Source organism: Hippocampus zosterae, chromosome 2, assembly GCF_025434085.1.
Source record: "Hippocampus zosterae strain Florida chromosome 2, ASM2543408v3, whole genome shotgun sequence".
Lineage (NCBI taxonomy): Eukaryota > Metazoa > Chordata > Actinopteri > Syngnathiformes > Syngnathidae > Hippocampus > Hippocampus zosterae.
Genome location: NC_067452.1, coordinates 17909040 through 17926961, shown reverse-complemented (window position 1 = coordinate 17926961; position 17922 = coordinate 17909040). Strand labels below are relative to the sequence as shown.

The following is a 17922-nucleotide window of genomic DNA, read 5'->3' as shown; positions in this document are numbered from 1 at the left end:
TAGGGCTTTACCTTTAAAGCAAACGTGTCACTACAGGGCCACTACTGTACCTCACGCGTTCAGTAGATTTGTTCACATTTTGCACAGCCAGGAAGCAAACAAATGTCATTAATATATACAGCATCCATGTTACTGTACTCATGATTTTATAGTTGTAATCTAATTTTTGACCTATTTTATCATGCCATGTTATACACGAACTATGTAACAATGCCCTTTTCCCATAAATGCTAAATGAACAATGTTGTTTGTCATCTTGAGTTTTATCTGTTGAGTGATTGGTGACACACCTGGAAGATCAAAAAATATATTTGAATAATCATACATATGTAGATGATTTTAAGAGTTAATTGATTGCTCATCTGCCTCACGGCCGAGGGGTCCCAGGTTCAGAATTCCACACAGGTGTCCAACCCCAGTCCTCGAGGTTCTCTGTCCAGGACGTTTTAGTTTCATGTTTTGTTTTGTTTTGTTTTTTGTCATGTGCACCCCCACTAGTCTAAACACAGTATTCTGATTATTCTTGCTTTTGTCGAATATGAATTAAACAGGAAAATCCCAGTTTTTATCCATCTCAGGCGGTGGCCACTTTGCCACTTGCTGTCCACTGGTAATGACCAATCATGGTTTAGCTTCATCCATCCATCCATCTTCTACCGCTTATCCGGGGCCGGGTCGCGGGGGCAACAGCTTTAGCAGGGAAGCCCAGACTTCCCTCTCCCGAGCTACTTCTTCCAGCTCTCCCCGGGGGATCCCAAGGCGTTCCCAGGCCAGCTGGGTGACATAGTCTCTCCAGCGTGTCCTGGGTCTTCCTCGGGGTCTCCTCCCGGTGGGACATGCCCGGAACACCTCACCAGGGAGGCGTTCAGGAGCCATCCGAATCAGATGCCCAAGCCACTTCATCTGGCTCCTCTCGATGTGGAGGAGAAGCGGCTCGACTCGGAGCCCCTCCCGGATGACCGAGCTTCTCACCTTATCTCTAAGGGAGAGCCCGGACACCCTGCGGAGAAAACTAATTCGGCCGCTTGTATCCGGGATCTCGTTCTTTTGGTCACGACCCATAGCTCGTGACCATAGATGAGGGTTGGAACGTAGATCGACCGGTAAATTGAGAGCTTCACCCTTTGGCTCAGCTCCTTTTTCACCACGACAGACCGATACAACGTCCGCATCACAGCAGACGCTGCACCGATCCGCCTGTCGATCTCTCGCTCCCTCCTGCCTCACTCGTGAACAAGACCCCAAGATACTTAAACTCCTCCACTTGGGGCAAGATCTCCTCCTTGACCCGGAGGGGGCACTCCACCCTTTTCCGACTGAGGACCATGGTTTCAGATTTGGAGGTGCTGATTTTCATCCCAACCGCTTCACACTCGGCTGCGAAACGCTCCAGTGAGAGTTGGAGAGCCCTGTTTGAAGGAGCCAACAGCACCACATCATCTGCAAAAAGCAGGGATGCAATACTGAGGCCCCCAAAACGGACCCCCTCAACGCTTCGGCTGCGCCTAGAGATTCTGTCCATAAAGGTTATGAACAGAATCGGTGACAAAAGGCAGCCTTAGCGGAGTCCCACCCTCACTGGAAACGATTCCGACTTACTGCCGGCAATGCGAACCAAACTCTGACATCGGTGGTATAGTGACCGAACAGCCCGTATCAGGGGGTTCGGTACTCCATACCCACGAAGCACCCCCCACAGAACTCCCCGAGGGACACGGTCAAACGCCTTCTCCAAGTCCACAAAACACATGTAGACTGGTTGGGCGAATTCCCACATACCCTCGAGAACCCTGCTAAGGGTGTAGAGCTGGTCCACTGTTCCACGGCCGGGACGAAAACCACACTGCTCCTCCTCAATCTGAGGCTCGACTTCCTGTCGGACCCTCCTATCCAGCACCCCTGAATAGACATTACCAGGGAGGCTGAGGAGTGTGATCCCTCTGTAGTTGGAACACACCCTCCGGTCCCCCTTTTTAAAAAGAGGGACTACCACCCCGGTCTGCCAATCCAGAGGCACTCTCCCCGTTGACCACGCGATGTTGCAGAGGCGTTTCAACCAGGACAGCCCCACAACATCCAGAACCTTGAGGAACTCCGGGCGGATCTCATCCACCCCTGGGGCCTTGCCACAGAGGAGCTTTTTAACCACATCGGTGACTTTAACCACAGAGATAGGAGAGCTCACCTCAGAGTCCCCGGGCTCTGCTTCCTCCAAGGAAGACGTGTCGGTGGAGTTGAGGAGGTCTTCGAAGTACTCTGCCCACCGGTTCACAACGTCCCGAGTCGAAGTCAGCAGCGCCCCATCCCCACTGTACACAGTGTTAGTGGTGCACTGCTTCCCCCTCCTGAGACGTCGGATGGTGGACCAGAATTTCCTCGAAGCCGTCCGGAAGTCGGCTTCCATGGCCTCACCGAACTCTTCCCATGCTCGGGTTTTTGCCTCGGCGACCACCAAAGCTGCGTTCCGCTTGGCCAGTTGATACCCGTCAGCTGCCTCTGGGGTCCCACAGGCCATAAAGGCTCGATAGGACTCCTTCTTCAGCTTGACGCCATCCCTTACTGCTGGTGTCCACCAGCGAGTACGAGGGTTGCCGCCACGACTGGCACCAACCACCTTACGGCCACAACTCAGATTGGCCGTCTCAACAATAGAGGCACGGAACATGGTCCACTCGGACTCGATGTCCCCCGCCTCCCCCGGAACATGGGAAAAGCTCTCTCGGAGGTGGGAGTTTAAACTCCTTCTGACAGGGGATTCCGCCAGATGCTCCCAACAAACCCTCACAATACGTTTGGGTCTGCCAGGACGGACCGGCATCTTCCCCCAGCCTACTCACCACCAGGTGGTGATCAGTTGACAGCTCCGCCCCTCTCTTCACCCGAGTGTCCAGAACATGCGGCCGCAAATCCGATGACACGACCACAAGGTCGATCATCGAACTACGGCCTAGGGTGTCCTGGTGCCAAGTGCACATGTGGACACCCTTATGTTTGAACAAGGTGTTCGTTATGGACAGTCCGTGACGAGCACAGAAGTCCAATAACAAAACACCACTCGAGTTCTGATCGGGGGGGCCGTTCCTCCCAATCACGCCCCTCCAGGTCTCACTGTCATTGCCCACGTGAGCATTGAAGTCCCCCAGTAGAACAAGGGAGTCCCCAGCAGGAGTACTCTCCAGCACACCCTCCAAGGACTCCAAAAAGGGTGGGTATGCTGAGCTGCTGTTTGGTGCATATGCACAAACAACAGTCAGGCCCCGTCCCCCCACCCGCAGGCGGAGGGATGCAACCCTCTCGTCCACCGGTGTGAACCCCAATGTACAGGCACTGAGCCGGGGGGCAATAAGTATGCCCACACCTGCTCTGCGCCTCTCACCGTGAGCAACTCCAGAGTGAAAGAGAGTCCAACCCCTCTTGAGAGGACTGGTACCAGAACCTAGGCTGTGTGTGGAGGCAAGTCCGACTATATCCAATCGGAACTTCTCTGCCTCACACACCAGTTCGGGCTCCTTCCCTGCCAGAGAGGTGACATTCCATGTCCCAAGAGCTAGCTTCTGCAGCCGAGGATCGGAACGCCAGGGTCCCCGCTTTTGGCTGCCGCCCAGCTTGCATAGCACCCGACCCCTTTTACCACTCCCACGGGTGGTGAGACCATGAGAAGATGGTTTAGCTTGCTAATGTCAAATGACGAAACCGAGAAAACAGGTCATCTTCAGGTATTTTGAATTCAATGATTAAGTTTGGGGAAAAAGAGAATGGCGACTGGAAAGTTTTGTAATTCAAAGAAAAGAGACACAACTCAAGACTTCCATCACAATGACAGGTAAGCTTAGCGATTTATTCACAGAGCTAGACAAATAATAACAGCTCGCTAGCAGTTCATAGCTTTTTGTCCAGTATGGGTTTAATTAGACAAACTAATAGACAGTACAGAGACTGTTTTGGCATTTTTGTTCTGTTAGTGGGGTTACAGCTAGTTGAGTGCAAGTGGTTAATCTGTGTACATGTTTTCTGCGTAAACAGATTACTTGCTTGGGTTAACCAAGTAATGCCTTGACCCAAATTCCTTGAAATCTAATGGGGACTCAATTTTTTCCCCCACACTAACTTGGGTCTTGTTTGAAAGTTGAAGATGAAGGCGTGAAATTTATGAATTGATCATGTAGGACAGGGGTGCCCATTAGATCTTAGATCTACCGGTAGATCCTGATCTACCGGTAGATCTAAGACAGGTCCCGAGTAGATCTGAAGAGTGTCGAAGAGAAAAAAAAAACAAACAACCATTTGTGTGTCTTTGTACATGTTAGTAATATATTTTTTGTGTCATGTACGCTGCACCCTAATCATCCTATCAGTCTCATTTTCACAAAATAAATATTTAAAAAATAAAATAAAGCAGGTAAATGTTGAATTTACGGTGGCGCCTGATTACGTCACCGGAAGTTGTTAGCGCTCAGTCTGCAATTGCAGCGTGTGATAAGAGCTGTTGCTCTTTTATCGTCATTCTTCTCATTCAGAGTTTGCTTCGTGTACAATTCACCGAGGGCACGGGCAAAGAATAGGAATCTAGGAGCGTCCAGGGAAGCACTTTAAAATGGTGCTTGTGAGCTACGATAGTTAACAGGCTGCAGAAGTGCGTCGCATGCCTCAGTTTCAGGCTGTTTCTCATCATGGCGTGTGTCTGTGTGTGTGTGTGTCTGTGTCTGTGTGTGTGTGTCTGTGTCTGTGTGTGTGCGTGTGTGTGCGTGCGTGCGCGTGTGCGTATGCGTGCGCACGTCGGTAAGGGTAGATCCCGTGAGGTTAGTTGATCGAAAAGTAGATCTTCGATCCGAAAAGTTTGGGCACCCCTGATGTAGGACATATTTCCACCTCTGTTTAACAGTGTAAATTAAGCAGGTAAATGAGTATCACTGTTTTTAAAAAATTGCAATGAAAATAGTAAATAGAGGCTGATTTACAGTTTCAGATCATTTGCATGCTCTCACAGTGAGAATGGCGCTGCTCTTTGCTTTACCAACATTGAACTTCACCAAGCCACTCATGTCCATACTAGTGTGCTTCAGTGTGAGTTTGTGCACAGTGCCGTGGTTCTCCAGGCGGACTGAGGGGCCAGGCTGAATATTCTCACCATTGAGCGTCCACACCGGGGTTCTCCTGATAGCCAAAGAGACTTTGCACTGGAAAACCGCCGGTTCATTCTCTGTTGCCTCCACATCCTCCAGCTCTTGCAGGATAACAAGCTCCTGGGCTGAATATATTGTTGTTTCTTATTACTGACCAAAATATATCAACTAAATATTGCAGTAACATTAATGCAATTAACATGTTAACTGTTCCTACCTTCCACCATGAGTTTGGCTTGGGAGGTATGCTCCCCAACCTCAATACTGTATGTGCCCTCATCCTCAACTGCTACCTGCTGGATCACGAGTTTATGACTGCAACCATCGACGAGGAGAGCCATTCGATCAGAGGGCACAAGCCTCTCCTTGCCCCGGTACCAGGTTGCACTACAACTAGCTGAAGACGTGGTGCACTCCAGGATGACACGGTGTTTCTCCAAAGCTGTCCTGTCCCGCAATGGTTTGACAATTGACACTGGGAGTTCTAAAGTGAGATGAAACATTTCAAGATATTGATCTCCCACACAACACAAAGGACCGTCACAGCCGTTTTACCTTCTACTTCAAGGTAAGCCGTAGATTCAACATCTCTGCTAACAAATCGTATTTCTCCATTATCCTCAGCTTTGACATTGCACATCAGCAGGAAGTGTTTAGTTCCTGAAATAAAATAATGTAACATGTCATTGCCTTACGTCTGGCGGTATTAGTGTTTGTTATGTCAGAATTTGCATGTGACAGATTCCACGCAATGCGCCAGTCAGAATTGCTGAAAGTGACAGAGCGATTGTCAGTAGTTGAACTATCGTTTATCGGGACATTCTACCAGTCACTCACTGTCTATAAGTTCAGTTAAGTGTCATTGTCAGCTAGAATAGGCAACACATAACAGTGTTTTCATTGGTCATTTTTGTATTTAATCAGTTTACGGTATATCCCACATCCCTCCATATGTCACCTGGGATATAGACTGAACAAATGATTGGAAGAAGGAATTATCATAATTTTCAGTAAAAACGTGTTGCAAAATGACCTTCCGTGCGAGTCTTGATAGTGCTGGTGGGACGAATCTTGTGGCCGTCCTTATACCACTCTCCGCTCACGTTGCCAAGGGAAACCTCACACATGAAGACTGCGTTCTGATCCTCCTGGATGTAAAGGTCCTCCAAGTCTTGCAGAATCGTCAGCTCGTGCGCTATAAGTTCGGGAAACAGAGTTGAATCGGATAAAGCAATCCGAAGGAATTTGCAGTTTATGTAAGCAATTTTTGTGTTTTCATCACCATAAACCTCCAAAGAACAAGAAGTGCTGCTTTCCCCCACATCACAGGTGTAGATGCCAGAGTCTGCCAAAGAGCACTGCAGAATCTGACAGAACTTCTTTCGCCCCATGGAATAGATCCGACAGTTCTTGTCTGGCTTCAGTTCAGTCCCATTCTGGTTTATTGTTGAAGATAGACACGTTTAGTTCTCATATTTTGTCTATTTTAAGGTTCATTCTGTATTCAAGATGCCAATCGTTTTACCTTGAACCATTTGACTTCTATATTTTGTCGAGAGAATTCACACTCCAGAGTGGCAGGAAATTCTTCTTCCACGCGGACATCAACCAGAGCTTTCAGTGTGGTAACTGGTGTCTCTGTTAATGTTATCATTTGTAAATAATTATACAGGAAACAGTGGAAAACAAAACAAAAGAATCCACTGTTACCTTTGACTGTGAGCCTGGCAGTCGTGCGCACCCCTTCGGCTGAAAAGACAATGGTACCTGTGTCCTCCAGGGTGAGACTGGAAAGGGTGAGGCCATGAACACGCCCATTGGTGCTTACCCTAAACTGGTTGTTTGGCTTCACCCGAATGCCGTCCTTCTGCCAAATGCCCTCTACGTCAATGTGGGACAACTGCACCTCAAAAGATGCCGTCTCACGTTCTAAGATTTCCTGGTCAGTCAGGCCTTTACGAATGTAGATTTTGCGGGCTACATTGGATGACAAGGTCAAATTAGAAAAAAAAACTATTTGAAGAATGTCTTATAATGCTCCTCGAGCCTGACAGCGTATCGCTTGACCACTTACGCTCTACATTTAGCTTGACCTGGGTCCTGTCGTGCAGAGTCTCACAACGGTAGGTTCCGCGGTCCGACAGATTTAGATTGTGTATGGTCAGACTGCGTTGATATCCATTTTGGTTGAGTGAATATCGTGGCCCGGCCTGGATGACCAGCCCCTGTCTCATCCACTGCACCTCGCCGGTCTCAAGGCTAATCTCTGTCTCCAGCGTTGCATCACCAAACTCCTCTGCCATGACAGCCTCCATTTTCTTTATAAACATAACTTGAGCCTCTGAACATGAAGGAGAAAGGCGACATCAAGTTAACGTGTGGAGGGACGCCATTATCTACCTCCTCCACTCAGTGCTGTTACACCTGGAGAAGGCTGGAAGCACTGTGAGAATCATGTTCTTTGATTTCTCCAGTGCCTTCATCACCATTCAGCCCAATTTACTGGGTGACAAACTACAGAATGCTGGAGTGGACCACCGCCCCACAGCATGGATCAGACACACAACTCCAAACTGCCACCTTCAGAAGTTCTCTGAAGACTCTGCGATTGTCGGCCTCATTACAGAGGGAGACGATCGGGAGTACAAGGGACTGACCAAGGACTTTGGGGACTGGTGCAAGCAGAATCACCTCCAGATCAACCCTAGGAAAACTAAGGAGTTGGTTGTGGATTTCTGCAGGAAACAGTCCTCACTTGCACTGATGAACATCCACGGTATGGACATAGAGAGGGTGACCTCCTAAAAGTACCTGGGTGTTCTTCTAAACAATAAAATGGACTGGTCTACTAACTAGGACGCCCTGATTAGGAAAGGACAGCCGACTCTTCCTACTCAGGAAACTGAGGGCTTTTGGGGTTCAGGGGTCACTCCTTAAGACTTTCTATAAGTCCATGGTGGCTTCGGCCATCCATTATGGCATTGTCTGCTGGTCAGGCAGCATCTCGGCCCGGGACAGAAAGAGATTGGAGCGACTGGTCAGGAGGGCCAGTTCTGCCCTGGGCTGCTCTTTAGACACTCTGGAGGAGGTGGTCAACAGGAGGATGCTAGCTAAGCTAAAAGCTATGATGGACAGTCCCTCCCACCCTGACAGCACTCGGTAGCTCCTTCAGCCAGAGACTGTTACACCCGCGCTGCAAGAAGGAGAGATGCCGCCGCTCGTTCCTACCGACTGCTGTCAGGCTGCTGAATAAAAAATGAAATGATGTGACAAACATTGGTAAATAGCACAGCCACCAATGTGGCTGTGCTATTTACTATTTATATTGTGGCAGTAAATTTCCCCAAATAAAGGATATCTTAATCTTAATTTTGCTTCCAATACACCCACCTTGCACTCTGAGATTTGCTTTGCTCATCGTCCCTTCAGCTTCAGCTCTGATTTTGGAACAGTCCAACATGTGGCACTTCCTCATCACTAAGCTGTGGCACAGGCCATTCTGTGCAACCTGGATACGGTCACTGGGATTGATCACCTCATTGTCCATGAACCAAACCAACTGCACATCCTCGGGCGAAACCACACACTTGAAAGTAGCATCCTCTCCTTCCAGCACGGTGGTGTTCTGAAGCTCAGTGAGAAACTCAACCACCCGAGGCACTGAAGTGACAAAACAATGTGTATGAATCACGTTTCAAGTACAATGGAATCATCTAGGAATGCTTACTTTTTACTACAAGTCTCGCCGCTGTGCGGTCATCTTTGGATTCACAGGCGTACTCTCCAGAATCCTCTCGTGTCAAACGATGTATCGTCAAACATCTCTCGACTCCATCTGCTCGAATGGAAAACCTCCTGTTCGGAACCACTTCCACGCCATTTTTCAACCACTGTACATCTGCTTTGGGCTTGCACACTTCACAGCGGAGAGTCACCATTCCATCAGCATGGGCCACAGTGTCTTGCATTGGCTTTACAAACTTAATTCTCATTCCTGCAATGCAGAGATGACCCAAACATATATATTTTAATCTCAGATTCCACATTAATTATCAGATGTTAAAAACAGTTTATACCTTTTACCAGCAAGCTGAAGTGAATTTGGTCAGTCTTGACATCACATGTGTACTCGCCAGCATCCAAGCGTCTTAAAGGTGCAATGGTGAGGTTACGCCTGTGGCCTTCCATTTGTGCCTGGAAGCGCTCATCTTCAATGGGGGTCCAGTCTTTGAGCCAGTGGACCAGAGCACTCTCTTTGGACACAAAGCTTGTCAAGGTCACACTTTCTGCCTCATAACCAGTCACAACAATGCCATCTTCCTTATTCAGGAATGTCACCGGAGGCTCTTTAAGAATACCACAAAAAAAGTTACGTCAGTTCCCTGTACTGTATGCACTGAATGATACAGTTCTTGAGGGGATGCCTGTACCTTGAACCCGAACAACACTGATCATCTTGTCATCTACTGCATCACACATGTACTTTCCGGAATCCGAAGGTTGAACATTTGAAATGATGATTTTCCTCAGAGTCCCGCAGCATTCTATATGGATGCGGGAATCACTGACAAGCAGCTTGTCATTGCAGTACCATTGGACAGGAGCATTTGCACGGGACAACTCGCAAGCCAGTATTAGGTCATCGCCCGTTGTCATCTCCTGGAAGTCAGCATCTTTAGAGTTGCCCACAATAGTCACCGGAGACTCTGACGCAGACAATAACGTTTAAAATTGGTTTTCCAAATGTGAAGCATTGATTTTCTGCTGTACAGTAAACGCTACCTTGCACCGTAATCTGGAATCTGATGTTATCATCTCCAGCATCCAGAAAGTATTCTCCAGAGTCTCCAAGCTCAGCATTGAGAATGATAAGTGAGCGAAACGCACCTTCTTCCTCCTCACAGAATCTACCGTCACACTCAATATGACAGCCATCTTTGTACCATTTGGTTTTAGCATTATCTCTGGACAGCTCACATTCTAGCACAATGTCATCAGAAGGTCGTACCTTGAGATTTGTGTGAATCTCAGACTTCCTTAAGATATTCACTGGGGGCTCTAAAATTGCAGAATTACACATTAAACAATAAATAAGCTACAATGGCCAAAACAAACCCAGATAAGCATAACTGGTTAGCAGCCTTACCTAAAATGTTAACCTGGAAGTCAAGTCTGTCATCTATGGCATCACAGGTGTATGTGCCAGAATCCATTGGAGAAGGCGAGAGGATTTCAAGACGACGTAGTAAGCCATTCTCCGTGATGGCCACAAAGTTGCTCCCCTCTATTTCTTGGCCGTTTCGCAGCCACTTCACATGTGCATTGAGGCGAGAAGCCTCGACTTCCAGTACGATTGACTTCCCTGCAAAACACTCCAGCTTCCTCGGTGTGTTTTTAGGGCAGGAAAGTGCCACTGGTGGCTCTAAGTGAATGAAAACCCATTAATTAACATGTTACAGGAGTATCTTCAAGTAAAACATCCACCTTAATTCTTACCAGTAACAGTCACTATGAAGGCAACAGAGTCATGTTCAGTATCACATACATACTCTCCTGCGTCCTTCACAGAGGCCACGGGTATAACCAGCCGGCGTTTTGATCCATCCACTTCCAGTATGAGGTTTGGAGACACTTCCACCTCTAGACTGTCTTTGTACCACGTCACATAAGCGTCAGAATGTGAGATCTGACAGCTGAGCTCTAGCTTGGTGGAAGCCAAGTGAGTGAGTTTCAGCTCAGATTCGGCGGGGGAAATAATTCGTATGGGAGGCTCTGGTGCATAAAGGAAATATGATTGAAGCCTTCATATCAAACATGCTGTATGTGTGTTCATTGTGAAATCAAATTTCAGTTTTACCTGTGACAATCAATTGAAAGAATACAGAGTCCCCATTTGTTTCGCAGACATACTCCCCCCCATCCTCCACCGTACTGTGGAGAATGGTCAAGCGTCTGTAGGGACCCTCTTTGGTCAGCTGGATATGGCCGCTCTCCTCCACCTCTTCTCCATTCTTGAACCATTGGACTTTCCCGGCTGAGCGAGACAACTCACACTGCATGTGAATGTCCTCCGAAATGTAACATTCCATCATGACATCATCTTTCGGCTCTACAATGATCACCGGGGGCTCTGTGGAGCAATTGCCGGACTTGGTTTGTAGTTGTTTAAAAAAGAGCTTTTTCTCTTGCTATTGCACTACTTGTATATCTGCAACCCACCTCTAACATTAACGGTGAACTCCATACTGTTGTTTTCCGCTTGGCAGATGTAGTTGCCGGTATCGGAGGTTTCGGCAGAACGGATAATCAACCTCCGAAGTGTTCCCTCTGCCTGCAGAGTGATGTTGTCGTTGGGTTCGATTTCACAACCATCCTTATACCTGGACCAGACCATACCAGATACACATTTGGAAATAAAATCAGAAACAACCAACTTCATTCAACAACAAAAGTGAGAACATTGCATAAAAACGTGCACCAGATAAATTCCTCTTGTCTACTCTCTTACCACAGAACTTGAGCATCTTCTCTGGAGACATGGCAGAGCAGCACAACAGGGTCAAGCTCCATGCTGCTTTTATGAAGGTCTTCCTCCCGGGCTGGAATGAACTCCACTGAAGGACCTGAAACAATGGTGGAGAGATGTTTTACTGATTCTCTGGCAACTGTATATCCAAAGTGATTGTCGGAAAAAGGCATAAATCCATTAGATGTTGCAAAGCATATTTCATCTTTGAGAATTAACCGAAAATGCCGAAAATGCAGTAGAACCTTTCTAGGTGAACTTTAATTTGACCTTCTTTTAAAATGTGAACGTACCGACGGGCTAGCAGCAATGATGACGGCACATTTAAAATTTGAATGAATCTCTAGCATACATACATATAGACCAGCATACATAATATACAAGTATAGAATTTGCTCAGGCACTTTACCTGCAACTTCGACCATGAATGTGATCATGTCCCCCGATGTCTGACATGTATAAACTCCAGTGTGATGTTTCTCCGCTGACTGAATCACAATTCTCCTCATGATCCCATCTGATTGGATGTTTAGGGCATCGCTCACCTGCAGCTCCTCACCGTCTTTGAACCAGTATACTTGGGCTGAAGGGTGGGATACTTCGCAGTAGAGCACAATGATTTCACCGGTTTCCACCCTCTTGGTCCTGTCAGATTCCAGCAAAGGGCTGAATTTCATGACTGTGGCTGCAAAGACACAAGTAGGCTCCATACTCAACATTATGAACTCGTCTGAGGCTCAGTTTGACAACAACAAACAAGAGATTGCTTCACGTACGTTTAACCTTGAGAACTGATGAATTTCGCACCCCATTGGCGATAAACGTGATCTCTGCTACGTCCTCGGCAGCGAGAGTTTCATGGATAACCAATGTATGTTGTGTTTTGGACTGTTTTATGGTGTATCGTCCACCGTCTTGTAGCTGAGCACTGTTCAAAAACCAGGTACCAACTACTGAGGCTGACAACACGATGGAAAAGAGAGCATCCTCTCCCTCTGTCACCTCCAGGTCCTGAAGGTGACTACAAATCTTTATTCCTGGAACTGAAAAAAGTGAGAAACCTCACAATTGGGATCCAAATATCACACGTTATATTTTGTCAGTGGCAGTATTCTTTACACGACAGTGTAGAATATAACTTACCCATATGGACAACTTTTGGAAACTCTACATGGCCGCTGCGGCCGTACTTGTTGATGCAGCAGATTCTAAAGCGGTAGTCTCCCTCGTGTGATACAGTGTCACTGCGGATCTCAGTTGAGGTGGCGTTCTCCGAGGTAAAGCATTTCTGCCACTCTTGTGACCCCACTTCCTGACTCTCCACCACAAAGATAGAGCGAGTCATCTGGTTGTCCGGCGCAGGAACCCAAGAGAGCACGGCGCCATTTGGGCCATACAAATCCATTTTGACTCCAAGTGGACACATTGGTGGACGGTGTCTTGTGGCTTCAAGAAAAGCATTAGTAATTCTACCAGAAAACAGATTTCAGCTCTTTTCTTTGGATCAAACTATAAAAGCACTCAGACATTGAAGATCTTTGCCATTGTTCACCTGCAAAGTCAGTGACTACCAACACTTCCTCCTGTTAGTTTCCCCAGTCGGACAACATTAACATAATTTTCTGGATGGGCTCAATGGTATTTCACGTTGCAATTTATTTGGGAAATCTGAATGAAATCCCAATTAAACTACAGACAGCTTCTGATCCTGCACCAAAAATTGAATGCAATTTGCTAAGATTAGACTACTTTTGTTTGATATAAACATCGGGGATTTATAGAGTATTCACTCGTTCTTTAATCTGAGTCAGCTTTACTCGCCAAGCATGTAAAACCTCCTTATAGTAATGTGTCGCCGGTAGTTTGAGCCACTCTAGTATGACAGCAGCTATGCAAAATGAAGTGACCAGAAGTGCAGTAGTTAGGATAATCTCATGTAAGATGTGAATTGGCAAGCATCCATATGCATGTACATATTTTGAAAGGTCCAGGTCACTGCATTAAAAAAAGGACCAAATGACATGGCAGACAAATGACAGAAAGAAAGCCTGAAAACATAGAACGACATCATACCTCTAACTTTAAGACGTGACGAGGTCTTCGATCTTCCCGTCACAAAAGTCACCACCCCGGAGTCCTGATGGACCACGTTGACAAAAACCAGAATGTGCGTTTTCCCAAAAGACTTGAGAATTGTCTGGTGTGTCTCATGCAGCTTTAGCCCATTTTTGAACCAAAGGATCTCCATGTCTTCGTCCTCCACTTCCACACAAAATGCAGCATTCTCGCCTTCATACACTTCCACCTTTCGTGGAAGTTTACGCACGATTTTACCTGAGAGAGTAAGAATTAGTGTGAATATTCTTCCGGCCGCTCACTTTCATATGAATAAGGCTCACGATGATAAAAGATGAGCTGGTGGCGAATACCTTTGACTGACAGCTCCGCTATGCTCTTAGCCCCATCTGGCATCTCACAGAGATATACTCCATCATCATCCACTTCCACATCTTGGATGGTTAGTCTTCGCCTGGTGCCTTGCTGCTCAATCCTATATTTGCTGCTGGGCATCAACCTTTGATCCTCGTGGTACCATGTGGCCAGGACTGACTCATCGGGTACCTCGCATTCCAGAACAGCAACATTCCGCTCCCTTACCTCCAAATCTTTTAATGGATGCTTAAATCGCACATGGGTGCCTTAAGAGTAAAGAGAGGGCCATGATTTGTTTTACTCTTTAAAGCCACATGTGGGAATCTATATCATGTATCTATTGTCCTCTTCTCTCTTCAATAAGGAGGCCTCTCCATCTCCCTACCCTCCAGCTATCTCAGCTGACTTTGGGCAAGAGGTGGGGTTTGCACCTTGGACTGCATGGTTGGCAATCAATTACACTCATATCCGTCCCTATTGGCAATTTAGTCTTCTATGAACCAAATGGGAATGATTTTAGAATGTGGGAGGAAGTGGGAATATCTGGAGAAAAGCTACACATGTACGAGGAGGAGGAGGTGAAGAATGCAAGCAGGAGGCTTATATATTCATCTTGTGAGTGCAATGCCTCCTCTCAAATTAAACTGGGATTTACATAACCACTTATGACTTTGAATATATTATGTGACAATGAAATGGATTAAAATGTGCCACAAGACATTTGTCTTTGTTGTAGATTTGAATCTCGCGGCTCTTGTGGCTTGTCAATGTGTGACTGTTCTCCCTGTCCTAACAGGAGTTCTCGCTGGGTACTGACGCTTCCTTTGTTCCGACTGTCCGGAGCATTCTATCTAGTTTCATTTCAAGTAGTGCAATTGCCCATAGGTGTCTGTGTGAATGTGAGCCCGGTGCCTGATATCTGATTATTCTTGGGTGTATCCCATTTCTCACCCAAAGGCAGCTGTGAGGCTCTAGCTTTCCTTGAACTCCTGAATAGTACAAGCGGCATAAAAAAATGTGCGGATAGAATAGCAGGACACTGCACACGAAAAATTGTTCGGTAGTGTTGAATAAGTTGTATCTTACCTTTGACTGACAGGTGAACTGCACTGAGAGTTTCCCCAAGGGCATTGGATGCTTCACACGCATACAGTCCTGCGTCCTGAACTTTACAGTACAGAACCTTCAGTGTGTAATAACCTTCCCTGTCCTCAAATATAAGGTGGCGCCTTCCTGGCTTGACGGGCACATCGTCCTTCTTCCATATGATGTCTGGCTTTGGCTTCCCTGTGACAAAGCAGCGGAACTTTGCGTGTTTCCCCTCTGCCACTACATACTTCTTGACCTTTGACGTACTGATCGGCGACTTCTCCCTGAGCCTTGACAAACTGAGTTCCTCTTCTATGTGTTTTGGCGACCGCTGGTTGGACTTTCTGCAATTCTCTTGCTCGGGCACAGGTTCAACAAGGAGCACAGCACCAGCCAGGGCCTCGCCATTGCAGTTCATGGCCTTGCAGGTGTAGACACCCTTGTCAGGCATGCGTGTTCTGTTAATCTTGAGATGGAACCATCCACCGTCTTGAATGCTTATGCAGAAGTGAGCACTCTCAAATATGTCATTCAGTTTCTTGCCATCTTTTTCCCATACTACCTCCGGCAAAGGCCTGCCCCAGACTTTACATGAGAAGGCAGCGTCCTCTCCTCTGTCCACTCGCAACGATCGGGGCATGAGAAGGAACTTGGGTTTGTCATCGGATGTGAAGTCAACCTCCGGGTCAGATTTGTTTGCTAAATTCCCTTCCGTCTGGTCACCATTCTCTTCTTTATGGTCTCTATTTTGGAATGTGCTGGTTCCATTCATATGCTCATTTTCTGTGATGTGCTGGTTGACACCGTTCACTTCCAGTTCCTGGTCATTTCCCTCCACTTTGAGGGATGCTGCTGCATAGGTTTCCCCAACATTGTTTCTGGCTTTGCAGATGTATTGCCCCGCATCCATCTCGCTTACCCCATGGATGTTCAGGAGGTAGAATTTTCCCTCCTCTGAGAGCTTGTACCGTCCTTCAGTGACGATCGGGATGTTTTTGCGCTCCCAGATCACATCAGGACGAGGGTCTCCTCCGATTTGGCATCTGAGAGTGACATCAGCGCCGCATTGTACTACCACAGGCCGCGGGTAACCCAAAACACGAGGGGCGCCCCCAAAAATGTCCATGATGTCAGTCTTATGTTGTTGAATGAGGCAAATTGATCTAAGGGCAAATGAATCAAAATTCAAAATGTTTTTATATACAGTATATATATATATATATACATATATGCACCTTTTTTTACATTCAGTAAGTCTTCCAGCGAAAGTTGAGGCTGGGATTTGGAAAAGTAGTTCGTCTAAAAAAGACACTAGGGATCAGACCCTGTGTCAGGTAAACTGTTTAATGGCTAACGGACACTGTGCTGCTTTAAGTTCAGAATGGTAAGTGTGCGCACATGCTTGGCAAATTGTGACGTAAGAGTGTTGTTGGAGATCAAGCTAAACTTACCTTTTTTGAGATGCTTGCTTTCGAGCCCAGCGGTCCCTCGTTCTCTGGCTGGTGACGTTTTAATTCTGCTGACTTTATTGTCCTTCTTGAAATGATTGATTCCCTTTCGATTGAAGATGTTGGGGTTTTCAGCTCTAAATGAGAAAGTTAGGTCAGTGGTCAGTTGTCCTGTCCTTCTTGTGTCCCCGTGCTTTGATAAATAAAATGACCAGTGTATACGTCAGACACCGACATTGTCCGGCATCCTGGGAGAGAGTGGAGCATTCTGGAGGAAGGGCCCTGATGGTGTCAGGACATTTGCAGCTGCTCTCACGAGCCTGCAACCCCCACTCCTACCACTAAAAATACCATCCGCTTCCATGACAGATAATGTTATCCACTCCGCTACCACTAAAGATAGCGAGGAGACTAAGCTAGAAACACGTACCCTGACTTCAATCTCACAGAAGGAGAGGGGACACCACAGCTGCTGGTGCTTTGGAGTCTTGTTGGTACATGAACAAATTTAATTCTACTTGGATGTCCATGAGTACACTTAAAGGAAACTTCATTCAGTTCAGCTGCATTTAAATCCCAGCAATAAAAGTTCTATCAACACTCCCTTTACAAAAACAATGTTTGATTGAAATACCGGTAGTTCAATCGATGACAGTTCTGATGTTCAATTTTGATGATCTATTTTATCTAGTTTCTTATTTTAATAATTTGCTACGTGTGTAGATAGTATATGCTGTTATAATTGGGGCAGCCGACATGACAAAAACATGCTTGGCAGGCTCATTGAACTCTCTAAAATTGTCCCTAGTTGTGAATGTGAGCGTGGATGGTTGTTTGTCTCTATGTGCCCTGCAATTGGCTGGCAACCGATTCAGGGTGTCCCCCGCCTACTGCCCGAAGACAGCAGGGATAGGCTCCAGCACCCCCCGCGACCCTAGTGAGGATCAAGCGGTTCGGAAAATGGATGGATGGATGTTATAATTAGGAAATACAGATTTTAAACAAAATTACAAGCGGTCATTAAAATTACATCTTTACACTTTAAAGAATTGAACATTCATTTTGGACAACAACTACCAATTCATATTAGCCCGTCCAAGTCAGGACTCCACCTAATGCATGCAGTATATGAACTTGTAGATTTGCGTACAGTATTATAAGACCAGATGTTCTTGACTTGTTTGCCGTTACCATGCAGGAAATCGGAATGTTGCTAACATTAGGACCGCTGTTGCCATTTTCTTCTAGTCACTTTTTGGGAAAAAATGTAGAAGAGTCTTTTTGGGGGGAAAAAAATGCCAGA

General features: G+C 46.6%; 1 protein-coding gene across 1 annotated transcript; it reads right to left on the bottom strand.

The window, feature by feature from the left end:
• Positions 1 to 4856: 4856 nt before the first annotated feature.
• obsl1a (obscurin like cytoskeletal adaptor 1a) lies at positions 4857 to 17025 on the bottom strand. Its single transcript, XM_052057662.1, has 25 exons — positions 16623 to 17025; positions 15169 to 16334; positions 14079 to 14348; positions 13723 to 13983; positions 12793 to 13095; positions 12426 to 12692; positions 12059 to 12334; positions 11632 to 11746; positions 11343 to 11503; positions 10981 to 11253; positions 10620 to 10895; positions 10270 to 10545; positions 9906 to 10181; positions 9554 to 9829; positions 9200 to 9469; positions 8851 to 9117; positions 8514 to 8783; positions 7198 to 7464; positions 6834 to 7100; positions 6649 to 6761; positions 6406 to 6559; positions 6157 to 6318; positions 5679 to 5783; positions 5341 to 5607; positions 4857 to 5248 (listed from the first exon to the last, which is right to left on the bottom strand). Exons 2-25 carry the CDS (start codon positions 16295 to 16297, stop codon positions 4968 to 4970), a joined length of 6582 nt encoding a protein of 2193 aa, XP_051913622.1. The 5' UTR covers positions 16298 to 16334; positions 16623 to 17025; the 3' UTR covers positions 4857 to 4967.
• Positions 17026 to 17922: the final 897 nt, after the last annotated feature.

Bases quoted from the DNA above. Each gene is read 5' to 3' on its own strand.
- obsl1a (XM_052057662.1), bottom strand. From the start codon at position 16,297: ATGGACATTTTTGGGGGCGCCCCTCGTGTTTTGGGTTACCCGCGGCCT. The intron at 10,182-10,269 runs GTAAGGCTGCTA...CTGCAATTTTAG, and splicing joins CTTCCAGGTTAACATTTTAG to AGCCCCCAGTGAATATCTTA. The intron at 5,249-5,340 runs GTAGGAACAGTT...CAATATATTCAG, and splicing joins AGCCAAACTCATGGTGGAAG to CCCAGGAGCTTGTTATCCTG.